General features: G+C 41.7%; 1 protein-coding gene across 4 annotated transcripts in view; it reads left to right on the plus strand.

Moving 5' to 3' along the window:
- Positions 1 to 8,122: 8,122 nt before the first annotated feature.
- Positions 8,123 to 13,071, plus strand: part of hivep1 (HIVEP zinc finger 1) — a 65,709-nt gene continuing 60,760 nt past the window's right edge. The window contains exons 1-2 of one of the 4 annotated variants that reach the window (XM_005942664.2): positions 8,123 to 8,250; positions 10,375 to 10,508. In XM_005942664.2, the coding sequence (XP_005942726.1) occupies positions 10,469 to 10,508 (40 nt within the window). In that variant the 5' untranslated portion in view covers positions 8,123 to 8,250; positions 10,375 to 10,468. Of the gene's footprint in view, positions 8,251 to 8,517; positions 8,613 to 9,042; positions 9,473 to 10,374; positions 10,509 to 13,071 lie in introns of those variants that run through there. The other 3 variants (XM_014340192.2, XM_014340190.2, XM_042224769.1) reach the window with 3 other exon arrangements.

Raw genomic sequence — 13,071 nt, forward strand, 5'->3', positions numbered from 1 at the left:
CAGCAACCTATAAATACTTCAGCAACATAAATCTTTATCCAAATGCCTCTCTGTGTGCCAAGAGAAATAGGACACTCAGGCATTCCCTTATGAATACACTCTTTCTTTGGAAGGTCGCATTCAGTAAATATCAATTTTTTAAACGAAGAGAAACAAAGAAAAACATCTCAAGAAACCCCATGAACATGGGTTACAGAAGGACACACACAGCAGTGCCTTCCCTTTACATAAGAGCCTATTGTTCAGGAGGACAGTTGTGGGCAGCTGTGCTTTTATTTATTTTTTTCTAGCCACTCCAGGATATTAATAGCCCTGCCGCCATTCACTAACACTGATACAGGAGCAATTGAAGCAGTCTTATTCTTTTAATATAAAGTGTAATCATCCTGCTAGCCTGTCAGAGGTTGATCTGACTTGGCAGAGTTTGGGAATGTCAGGGAACTCAAGCTACTTTGGGCTGCTCCCTCATTCACAAGGGGTCAGCACAGCAGTTGGCTCAGCATGTTTCATTTGGCAGGATTTTATGCTGCCAAATGAAACCCCACAGCGAATACGGGCAAAAAAAACCCCAAAAACAACTGTATTCAATAATTACATTCAGAGAGATGGAAATGAGACAGAAAGGGAGCCTTCTTGAGTCTTAGATCCTTCCTGAGTTGATTTGCATTATCTTTAAGGTATGTAGGGTCAAGTTTTCAAACTCTGTTTCCTTCTGACCTTCGATTTGGATAGGGAAGGACTATCTAGCCGGTAGTACAGAAGGGCAAGGAACTGACATTCAGAGTGAGTTTCTTGTTTACACCATGATTCAAAGATTTCTACAGCCAAATAGGGTTGTTAAAAAAAAATCAATACTCAGTAATTTTTAGTATTGATTAGTGTCTATCAGACACTCATTTACAGCATTATCAATACCAACACTGTTGGCTATGCTTCCTCCAGCAGAAGCACAACTTCCCTGGCCACACTACTCTCTAGCAGCTGAAAGTAACATTCACAACACTAAACAACACTTTATGAGAAATTTTGTAAAGTTCCTCTTTCAGCATCACTGAAGTATTTGTTTTCATTAAGGTGAGGCTGGCTGGCACACATGTTACTGTTAGCCATTTAACTGTTAGCAGATATCCAATAACCACATTAGCCATCTGTTAAGTTGTCAGTAAGGTGGCGGCTAGTGATGTAGGAGTAAAACAGCCGGTAACAGCCCTGCCTTTTGGTACCATTTATTAAATTAGGAAAGCATGTTTCTGCTAATTAAACATTTTTTGGCAACCCAAGAGTCAAAATGTCAGTTTGGTATTTAAACATGTCAATTTAAAAATTAAAAATTATTTCCAAATTCCAAGTTGTGTATCTTAAGAATTAGACTAAAAGCCATTACACACTGTGTGTCGTCAAAATGCAACACAAAATTCAGAAATTTCCAGATCAGATCTTTCTGTCTAATGTAAACACAAACCAAATGCAACTCAAAAAAACAAAAACCCACTGTGATAGAAATTAAGTCAACATCAGACCACGATGAGCTCATCCTGATTTATTTAAACAGGAAAAGCAAGAAACTGAGAATCTGGGTCCAATTCACAGGAGAAGGCCATTACTCATAAGTAGGTGCAAATTTGGAGTTACTTAGTCAGGAAGTTAAAATATTGAGATAAGACTTAGTTAAACCCGTTTTGCTTTTTTAAACTGCGTATACAAGCTTCCATAATAGGTGTTATTTTACCATGATAACACAATTATTACCCTATTTGACTTGCAATGACAGTTACACAGCATTACCTGTTTATTTTCTTAAAATCGTAAAATATCTTAACATATTTGTCACATATAATAAACACAATCCTGTATTTTGTTCACCATATAAGGCAACATATGAAAACTGCTGTCATTGTTTGTGTTATTCTAGATTTTATAGAAGACTAGAACAATGCAGCCAATGTGTGGCATCACACATGGTATTGAGTATTTTCTTGGGTTATGCTATCAAGTTTGAAATGCTACTATAATGACAACCCTAGAGCCAAATATAATGTCACACAGCCCCCAGACGTCTTTTGGACATCTCTGTGGTTTAACTAACCCATGTGCGATCGGGTTAGATGGATAATTGATGCAGTTTTCACCTAAAGGAAGCATGTTTAACATAAAAAGAATCGGTCCCAACATAGAACCCTGTGGATGCCCATGATTAACTTTTGTTTAAGAGATGATTCTCTGCTAAACAATTATATATAAATTGGAATCTATCAGCTAAATAAAAAGAATAGGAAACAAACAAAGCTGCCCACGTCATCATTTGCACATGCCTCAGTTTCTATCTGTCTAGAAAAGCTCAAACACAGATCTTGGCGTTTTCAAACAGGGTCAGCGGTGCTCACAAGCTTGCTTACAGTCCTGTAAAAACCCTTTTCCTCATGAGTGTAGGGCCTTTTTAAAGCGAATGAACCAAACAAGTCAATTCACACCTAATCAGATAGAACCTACGCTACAAGTAGATTTGCATGATGAATTTTAAGCTTTCGTGACAATACCTTGTAATTGTGAAACTGTGCCCCCTCAGAAAAACTGACTAAGAAACCCGGGGGGGGACTTAGACAAACAGGCAATAAGAAGCAGTTTTTCACTATAGCCAGTGCAAACCTCAGTCGGCATGATCAACTGTCTTTACAAGCAGATTACATACACTTCAGTATACTTAATCCAGCAGTCACAATTCATTCAGGTTTTTATTTGTTTGATAGGTCTGCAACAGCGATTTCTGCCTTCACCCGTTGTAATACTATAAATCTAAACAACCTTCCAGGCTAATAACACATTTCTGCTGATCTTTAGAGACACACGTGGATCGGCTCTAGCTACAACCACAAAATTATTATTCTTTTTATTGGATCCCTGCTTGCATTGACTTTGGCTAACACGGAGGCATCTGAGGGCTCAGTTCATAAACAGTTGTTCTACTCTTGGCGTTTGGTTAGCTCAAACCAAACAAGCTATCTTCTCGGGAAAAATGTAGTTATGTAAACACACACACACGATATCCTCCTCGCTATATTCATCTTGAGCTGAAAACCCCAAAACATTTCAGTTTTAATGAGAGTGTACAGACAGCAATCTCATAGAGAAGAATGAGAATCCTTTGCAACAGCAGCCGCTGCCATTTTAGCTGTTAATTGACAAAAAGCCTTGTTGTATTCAAGAGAGAGGAACCGAATCACCTTCACGACAGCCCTCGTTCATTCACAGAAGATGAACCGCACAGAATCACTGCAGCAATTTTCAGATCTGACTGTGAAAAGACAACAATTTGTTCCTCTCCTTGCAGAAAAAAAGTTCCACTATTCAAATGTGCCATTTTAAGTTGTTACAGTTGAAACAGGTGAGTCATAAAGCTGAACTGAGCCAGGAGTCCTACTCTGCAGACTGCAGGAAGCCTGTGATATGGTGGTGGGCGGCTGTCACAAAATAACTTATTAATGGGTAGATTTGCCTCACTGCAGCAAAGTTTCTTCGAGTGGTGGTGTGTTTCTCAGAGACTTTTTGCAGCATATGCAGCTACTGACATATTGAACAATGAGTTCAAGATGCATTTTATCTCATTGTCATCTTCTTTTTTTAAATACACTGTTGCAATAGGATGGAAATTATACCAGTAGGCTTCTTAGACATAAACTTGCTTTCCTAATGCACTTCAAACAACTGGTTACCGGGCGAAATTATTCATTTTATTTATGCATTTATCTGAGAGCTATTTTGGTGCATGGGGTAAAAAAATAAAAATAGCATGACCTTTTGCATTCAGTGATGTATCATTGCTGGGCTGGACCAACTCACACTCACCGTGACTGTGGAGCCAGGAATACAGACATGGGATAAAAATAACAACACCAGTGCACCCAGGCAACTGCTGCAGAGCGTTCTGCTGCGGATCACGTTAAAACACCCACAGCCTAAATAAATAATAATAAAATATATCATTAGAGTCGTTTTAACGGTTTGTGTTGCTCCACAGACCTCTGTGTGTGCCTGAGTGGGCTGTGAGAACATGTAGCATTATTGTTTCATGCTTATTAAAGGAAACTGAGCAAGAAGTAAAATTTCCCTCCATGCTTGCAGGTTTCTCGTCACCTAAATGGCTCGCAAAGATGAAGCTGCAGTGGAAAATGTGAGTTAAAAGCTGTGTGTAAAAGAGAGTGTGGAATCACAAAGGTCATGTAAGACATAGCACATTTGACACTGTAGAGAGAGATTTATACGTTTTGTATTATTTCTGTTAAACAAACACAAAGACAGTAGTTTAACTTACCGTTCCTGTCAGGTTCGGTCTCATTAGGTCACATTAGCTGTTATTGTTCATTAACTACATTTAGTGAGGAATGTAACTGAAAAATCAACAAAAAATATTTATGGTAAGAATATTTTTTTCATCTTCTTTTTAATAATGCAGTTTATTGCCAATGTATATGAATTTGTTTAAAAAAGGAGAGATATTACTTAAATCTCTTGGTTGCCTTCATTAGCTGGTGGACTGATTTCTATGCGACGGACATGGGTTGAATTTTATGCAAGGAATGTGACGCCTAGTGAACAATTCCAAGTGAGGTCCAACGAGCTCATGTTGAGGACGAGAAAATAAAAAACAATATGTATTTGGGTAGTTCTTCCCCCGTGATAAGTTTAGCATGCTAGGGTTAAACAAAAGTTCAGCTTTAGAAGGAAATGGGTGGCCAAAAACACAGGATGTTGATGTGGTGATGGGGTGTGCGCATTGACAACAGGCTGGCAGAACTGGAAGATACAAACAGCCTTTATACAACAGGTGGGTGAGCAGGCGCTATCTCCTGAGGAAGCTGAGATGTTTAAAAACATGCAACAAAATGCTGGAGATTTTCTGTCAGGCAGGTGTGGAAATGTTTTGAAATATTTTAATTTGTTATAGTTTTTTAAATTTAAATGTACACTTCCAGTACCGTGCAAAAGTCTGATTTCTTTGTGTTATATTAGGCAGTAGCTTCATTTTACAGCACGACAGTTAGCCCAAACACAGTGCCAGTAGAGTAAAAGCATACCTGGATAGAAAAACATACAACGAAACACTATCAGTCGTGGATTGGCCAGCCCGCATCTCACCAGTACTGAAGCACTCTGGAGTCATTTTGACAGAAAACAGAACAAAAGGCAGACAAGATTCAGAGAAGAGCTTTGAATTAGCTTCAAGAAGCCTGGAGCACTTTTCCTGAAGACTACTTAAAGAAATGACAAGGAAGCTTAACTAAGAGGTTCAGGCTGTGTTGGAGGGTGAAGGAGGTCATACCAAATATGGACTTTCAAGCTCATTAGGATTATACAAACTCTGTTTTTGCCTTTTATAGTGCATTTCCATTGATGTTTGTACATTAAATTAAATAGCTAAACCTAGTTCTCATTTTCCTGGTGAAAATACAGTACTGTACATATACTGCTTAAGCCCTGTTCACATATACATCGATAATTTGGTAAATATTATTTGGTGACCAAAAATTCTTCTTCTTAAAACTCCTTCGAGGGTGAAGATTATTAGAAACTTGATTTTGTGTGCACCTTTTTTGATTTGATTTATTTATTATTTTGTTGTAGTGTATGACAGTATTATTTGTGGGCTTCTGATTGACCAACACTTCTACACAGTGTTGCTTTGGCATGTTCTTTACTGTGCTCAACATCATTTTTGAGTGTTTAATGTAATTAGCAATTAAACAAAAAAGGCAGAAAATCTGTTTAGAAAAACACATGTATGCATTATTTAAGCTATATGGTGTAATGGTTAACAGATTCGGCTAACTTGCAAAAATTCCCAGTTTAAGACTGAGAGATATAAACTCTCCTGGTTTACTCCTAATGCTTGTCTTAGCCTAGACAAATGGGAGGACTGTGTCAGGAGGGGCTTCCTGTGTAAAATCAGATATGTGAATCCATCAGCTATGGTGACTCCTTGCTAATAAAGTACATTTGCTTTGTTGAATTTAATTTTTAACTCCTGTAACAAAGGAATTTCCGACTTTGATATAGCTAAGCCATCCAGCCTAAATATTATCTACTCAATTAGTGGTGAAACGCTTTCACGAAATGTAAAGAAGTCCAGTGCTTTCCCAGCTTCTTATTAGAGAGAACTACATTCTACATCAGCGAGGGTTTAATGGAGGGAGTGTTTAGTTTTCAGGATCAAATCCAACCTTGTTTTTCTTTAAGCTAATGTTAGCTAATGCTAGCCCACCTGTTAGCTTTCCTGCTGACGAACTGCCGGCTAGCTCAAATTTCTAAATACAGTTTTGAGTGGATAATGTTGGGTAATTAATCCAAAAGAATTGCTTTATGAACTATAATCTGAAACTTTAGTGTCTGAACTGAATATATATTGTGTCTGTAGTACGCATGTTATCGAGACTTTCCAGAGGGAACGCATCAATCCAAAAAAGAAAAGCGGTGTCACAAATTGTGATACGTAGACATTACCGCATTAATTGGTTTGTTATGCTTGAAAACCCACAAGCAATCACATAAAAACAGCAAACAATCAATTAAACCCTGAATATTGAACAGATGAAAACCTCCCAGCAGAGATGAATTGTTTATCAAACTTTTCCCTGTCAGCTCAGGAGAACTGTGGTGCTTTTTTAGGTTACTGTGGAGGAAATCATAAGTCACATATAACAAGGGCCAGTAAAACTCTTACTGGCCCCTTCGATGCTACAGCTACAGACTTAGAGTACATATCTGGAGAGACATGTTCATATTTCAAACAGACATATGAACACTAACTGAAGGAAGGACACACCTGAAACCACTGATTCAAATCACATTTAACATTTTACTCACTCAAGTGCAGCAGCAGCACGCTTCCTGTTTTTACACAATGTTGTTTTAATTTTTGTACAGCAATGTCATTGTATTTGTGCTGCAGAAAAGGGGCCTTTAATGAAACCCTTTAATAGTTTTATAATAACAATATGAAATCAAAATCAGTCCTAAAACTAGATTTCTGCCCTGGAGTATTAGTATAGGACTATTTTCTATATTATTTTTATTCGTCAGGAGATCAAGCACAAAAACTAACACTAAATACAAAATACAGATACATAAATATGTAAATATATAATATTTTTAGATGTTTTACATTATCGACAAAAATAATTGAGACCCATCTGCAAAACAAATAAGAAAAATACTAAAAAAAAAATTAAAAAATATATATATTTTTATATTTTAAATTTTAAGTATCTGTAACTGAAAAAAAATTGTACAGAGCATGCAATAACAAATAAAGCTTGCAGAAAACGAGTCACTATATAATTTAATTATACGTAGGAAAAGATTTTTCCTGATTTTCTATCTTTTTGAGGCTTGTGGAAAATATTTAATCTATTTTTTTTATGGTTTAAATTACATAACAGGCTGAAACCCGATCTCCCACAGTTTCAAATCTGATTTAGGTTTCAGATGGAGATTCCCAGTCTAGGAATTAAACCCATATGAGGTAACAAAATCACTTGGTTTGTAACTGGGAACCCAAAGGCACCTGAATATCCACACTTTCACTGGTGTTTGTGGCTTTATATGTTAGTGGAGGAAGAAATCCCATAAAATAGGCCTTCTCGGTGAGTCATTTTGAACTGTATGCATTTCAGAGGCTGTTCGGCACCCGTGCAGACCACGGTTTATCCCTCTCCTTTGTTTACCGCCACGGACAGCGGTCCTGGTGCACGAAGTCCTCCCACCCCCCCGTTCACGTCCGTGCAGCTGGATCCGTGCACGGGGAAGCCCGGCCGGTAGTGGCGGAGGGGCACAACGTGACCTGACAACAAGGAACCTCCGGGAAAACCGTCAGTCCTGAGCTATGTGCAGAGGAGAGGCTGAGTGGGGGTCCGGCAGGGGGGGTTGCAACAAGCGACGCGGAATGCGGCGCCTCACCTGCAGACGTGGAGGGAGCGAGCACAGGGAGGAAGAGGAGGAGGTGCGGCTCACTGAAGGGGAATCGACGAGGAGGCGTCGGGGCCTGCGCTAACGTGGCGGCCGTCGGGAGCCCCCCGCTGGCCTGGGAGGACACCCCTCGTGGCTGGGAGGCGGAGACGGGACCCCCGCTGACGTCAGTAGGCCTGTCTGTTTCCTGCAATAGAAAGTGAGAGAGAAGGTGAAGGGAGAAAAAACAGCGGATCCCCTTCTTACTCTAAAAGGTGTGCTGCGGCCCTGACACGAGCCAAACCCGCACCTGTGAGTATCACCGCGTCCCGCGCGCTCTCTTTGCTCCCCCGCGCGCGTTTGCGGCTGCTAAAGGTCGAGCTCGGCTGCTGCAGCCGGAGACAGTCCGACATGCTTTTATAGCTGTGTGTGTGTGTTGCCCGGTTTTAGCCCGTCGCTAACTTTGAGTGGGGGGAGAAGGAGGGGGAAGAGGAGCAGGAGGAAGGGGGGGTCTGTTACTGAGAGAGGAGAGGTGTGAGTCTGTTTGTGCATTTATTTTATTATTTGTTTTTTGCGCAGTGTTGTTTTTGGACCCTGCAGCACAGAAAAAAAGAAAAAAAACTTGCGCTTGCCGGGGTCGCCTCTCTGCGCAGTGCCCGCTGTTGCACTTGGAGGTAAGCCAAGCAGCTACACCTGCTGCTCCTCAGTGTGTTTGTGTGTCCGCTGTTGCCGTGACAAACGTGTGTATTTGTGTGTGTGGCTGAACTGGAATCTGACTGCATTTTGTTGGATAAAGGGAAGCGTCCCATTCGAGCGCTGTTGCAGCGACAAGCGAGGGGTTTTCCCTGGCTCCTCCCTCCCTCACAGGGCGTTCACGTGTTGCAACAGGCACAAAATACGCTATTCCCACGCATTGTTTTTGCTGACTTCATTGCACACAGTTAAATGCCAGTAATGCCCTTTTTTCTTTTTAGCTCTGCTTCTAATGACTGCACTGCATGAACCCGGAGCACACATGCTCCTGCAGCCCGCTCTGCATCTAATGCTTAATATTTCTGTCTTGTGATTAACGCACTCAGAGCCAGTGGGGGCTGCTTTTGCATTTCGCCCCTCAGGTGTGAAATCATCACTCTTTGGTCACCTGAACGGGACGCAGCATTGTATGTTGTTCTCCCTCGCTCTCGTTCTCTCTCTCTGTCGTGTTAGTATCGGGGTGTTTCCTCGCATATCTGTGCGCGCACAAACACACAGGCAAGCAGTCAGGCTGGCTGGCAGACGGACTGACAGACAGACGAAACGTCTCTCTCCTCCTGCTCCCCTAGCTCGTTCGCGCCGTCGACCCCTGCGCTCAAACACCACCCGGCGAGGAGCCCCTCTTCATGCGTCTACTGAAGCCGAGCTTGCATGTGTTTTTGTGCGACCTGCTGCAGCGAGTGTGAGTACCGTGAGATGATGTCATTGCTCTAGCGCCACATGTACCAACTGTATGGAGACAAAATATCACCATCATCATCATCATCATCATCCAGTTGTAGTAAGTGTTATGTAACATTGGTGAGGAAGAGAGGAGGGGGGAAGAAACAAAAGACTTGATTCCTGAAGCACTGCTGCTCACTGCAACATGCACGTCTCCTGCAGGGGTAAGGGGGGTGTTTTGGGGTGGAGATGATGCAAGGGCAAAGGAAGGCTAATGGTGCCATTAAATGAGAGGTTTTATTTATGATTTTTAGTGATTTCCTGTCTGCGCAGAGGGGGAGCGTTTGCTCTGCGGTTGCTTGTGCATGTCAGGTAGCTCTGTGGGTTTGACATCTGGGTAACATTTAACTTGAACACCAACCTTTTTCTGTCAGCTGGAATTTGCATTGCAGCCATAATAAGCTTCTAATCTTCCATTTAGGGAAAGGTCATCGATTGATATCAGTGCGAAAACAATCGATGGAGGATGCAGACCTGCAAGACTGAACTTTGACAGAAAGATCTCTGACACTTCTTTGCCTGACGCTCAGAGGGGGGGTTGTATAGTTTGCATGATTTGAGATCCACGCTGACGTTCGTTAAAGTGATGAGCAGTAACTCTATCATTTCTGTGTCAGCCTCGAGATCAGAGCGGCAGATAGCAGCCGCTGCAGGGTTATGTTGATATCGACAGAATGTCTTCACACCTCCTCCCCTCTGACGGCAGAGAGCAGGCCGAGCCTCACCACGCAGCACTGCACGTAGTTTCAAGGCGGCCCTGAATTGGGGGGAAAAACTCCGACCCGGGCACCTGTTTGAGGAGCACGCTCAATCAGCCGCTCTGTCCTGGACTCCCAGACAGCTGCCAAGTGGGAGCAGGAGAGGCTGCACAGTGCCTCATTGATCTGTGGAGCTCATGTTTGGCCTCTGCAGACTTGATGTATTCACAGTATATGTGTGTGTTTGTTTATTCCCCTCTAGATGTGCCAAGACTGCTCAGGAGTCGACTCACCTCAAGGTTAACAGCCACTCCCCCCCCACCCCTCAAGATGCACCTGTGAACTGAGGCGGAAAGATGCCGCGCACCAAGCAGAACAACCCCAAGAATTTAAAAGGTGAGTTAGCGACCGTCCTGCTTCGAGGTTTCCTGAGATACTTTCGGCTATAAGACGCGTTGGTTTGGATGGAATTTTTAAGGGGAAGTGCTCTGTTGACTCGCCACCTGGTTGTATTTCTTCCTTCAAGATGTGTGATTCGATTGAAAATAGCGTCTTTATTTCCTGAAATGTCAGGCGTAGAAGAAGAAGAAGATGAAGAGAGGAGCAAGGTATGAGCTGAATAAGAGGAAGTACAGCCTTGCTGGTTGTTGCTGTGATAACATTATTTATGCTTATCTGAGAACTGAGTGTAGTGTTGGAATAGCTCTCCAGTGTTTGGGTTAAGTTGTGCTGTTTCTCCTTGAACTCCTCCAGGATTTTCTTTTTCATGAGATGGTGAAGTAGTTTTGGTTCCTCCATTTGCTGTTATCGTCTTCATGCTGCGTACAGACGTCAGTGCACTTTGTTGCTGTTTTTCGGGCTAATGCGGTCGCCTTGTGAGAGTTTAATTTACAGTCTTTGTGCTCATTTGCAGCCTAAAATTTGAGATTTTCTGCAAAGTTGGCCTGCTAACAGCTCGTGTACCGGAAAAGTAACCCTGATGCTGGTTTTGTGCTCTGTGTTTCTAGACAAACAAAATAACCTGTGTAATTTACCAGTGCACAAGTGGTACATATACCTGCACTCACAGCGTGCACAGGTCAGCAGTTTGCCTTTACACCGATCTCCTGATTTTCTTAGTAATGTTGCTCTGCAACCATCAGTGCAGCTGAACAATTGCGTTGCTTTGATCTCAACATTGCAACTTGGCATTGGACGCGAGGGGACGTTAAACCCTTTAAAGCTCTTCTGAAGACGAGGCTTTGGTGGATAAAAGGCTCAAAAGCAGAACTTCCTCCCACGTGAGACTGGGCATTGTGTCCCGTGTGAAACCAAAAGCAAATATTAAATAATAAATAATGCCGTGAGTAAAATTCATCTTTAATTTTAATTTTGTGCATTTTTGTAAATCACATTAAAAGTAAAAAAGAAAAGGGACTAATCTATAACAATAAATATAATAGAATTTTAAAATATTGTATGGTTATCTTTATGTTCCAGTGACGTGATGATTGTGTTTCTGACTATCCCGGCTACCCTGATCGGGCCTTTTTCTTTCCTCTCTCCTTGCTTTACTTCATATTATGGATTGAGTTTAAGGTAGATGATACACGACTTTTCAGTAGTGGCTGCTTTATTGGAGTGCCCTCCCTCTGGTCACTGCAGCGAGACAAACAGAGAGGCTTATTTTATCGCCGGTCGGTTATCGGTTCACCTGAGACATCCTGGTGCTCCCTGCCACCAAACGCTTCGTGTAAAACTTGTATCCCCATTTTCATTTTTTTTATTTTAAGTTGTGATGTGATGCATTTTTGCTTTCAAATCTTTGTGTCCCGAGTTCATTAATGTAAACAGAGAATTGTGGCTTTTGTTTGCCTTTCAAAGCGCAGTATTAACATAAAGCAAGCCAGTGTTTTGCTTTTAATCTCCCTCAGTGGCACTCATGTCCTCCAGGGCCTGCCACCTCACACAACGGTGTGTTACAGGCGGTTTTTGGCCCTTGTGAATGTGCAGATATTTACTTGATTACATACATTTAACAAAGTTGAAGATTAAAGGCCTGATGGAGGCATGCTTAAGTCAAAGCATCCTCCCGCGGAGCACCAATTGGCTTGAAGGATTCCTTGTTATGTCGAGAATTGACAGATTTGTGTGTCAACAGACGTTTGCAGTTCACAGATCGACAAATGTGCAGCGTTACATGCTGGGTGTGAAAATGTGCATCACTGCCATTCCCCAGCAGTCAATCCTCACAGATTTGTCCACGAGCAGCCAGCCAGAGTCCCTCTGTTTATCTTATAAACACTTCCTCTGTGTGTGTGTGTGTTTTGTCTTTTTGCTCCTCGTGAAGCCTCTTTGGACAAACCACATAAATAATTGAGCTTTACAACAGTTCATTACTTTGCCCGACAGAGGACGATAGAAATGGCAGTCGAACGATGCTCGAGTCTGTTTAAATGGTGTTGGTGCAGACGGCGGTGCTGCAGCTGCTGCAGTGTTTGTGGAATTTGAATTTCAGAGTTTCAGAGGATGATTAGCAGAAATTTGATGAGCGCAGCTGATCGTTGTTTCAGGGGTGTGTTTAGAAGATCTTGAACGGCCAGAATTGTTTTTATTTTTTATTTTAAGGAGTAAAAATGTGCAAAGAATGAAATTCTTTTCTTCATAGTTGTGTTTTGGCGTCTTGAAGTTGTCCTTGAAGCAGAAAGTGACCTGAACCTGATGTTTTTTGCACACGTATGACTCAGATCTGTTCTATCATGACTATTTGAACACCACAAACCACACCGAATCTGATATTTTTCACTTCTGATTAGGGTCGCTTTCATATGTGCTTCTTATATTAGTTGTATACAGAACACGTGACCTTTCCATCGCTCACCTGAGTGTTTTGCCACGAGTCTTGTGGCGGAGATGCTGACATGTGTAGGTAAAAGTGACCTTTCACTTCATGAAATTTTGGTTTCAGTAAAGCCATTTG

The sequence above is a fragment of the Haplochromis burtoni genome, unplaced genomic scaffold (genome assembly GCF_018398535.1).
Source record: "Haplochromis burtoni strain Fernald_Lab_line unplaced genomic scaffold, NCSU_Asbu1 Contig_149, whole genome shotgun sequence".
In the NCBI taxonomy this organism is placed as follows: domain Eukaryota; kingdom Metazoa; phylum Chordata; class Actinopteri; order Cichliformes; family Cichlidae; genus Haplochromis; species Haplochromis burtoni.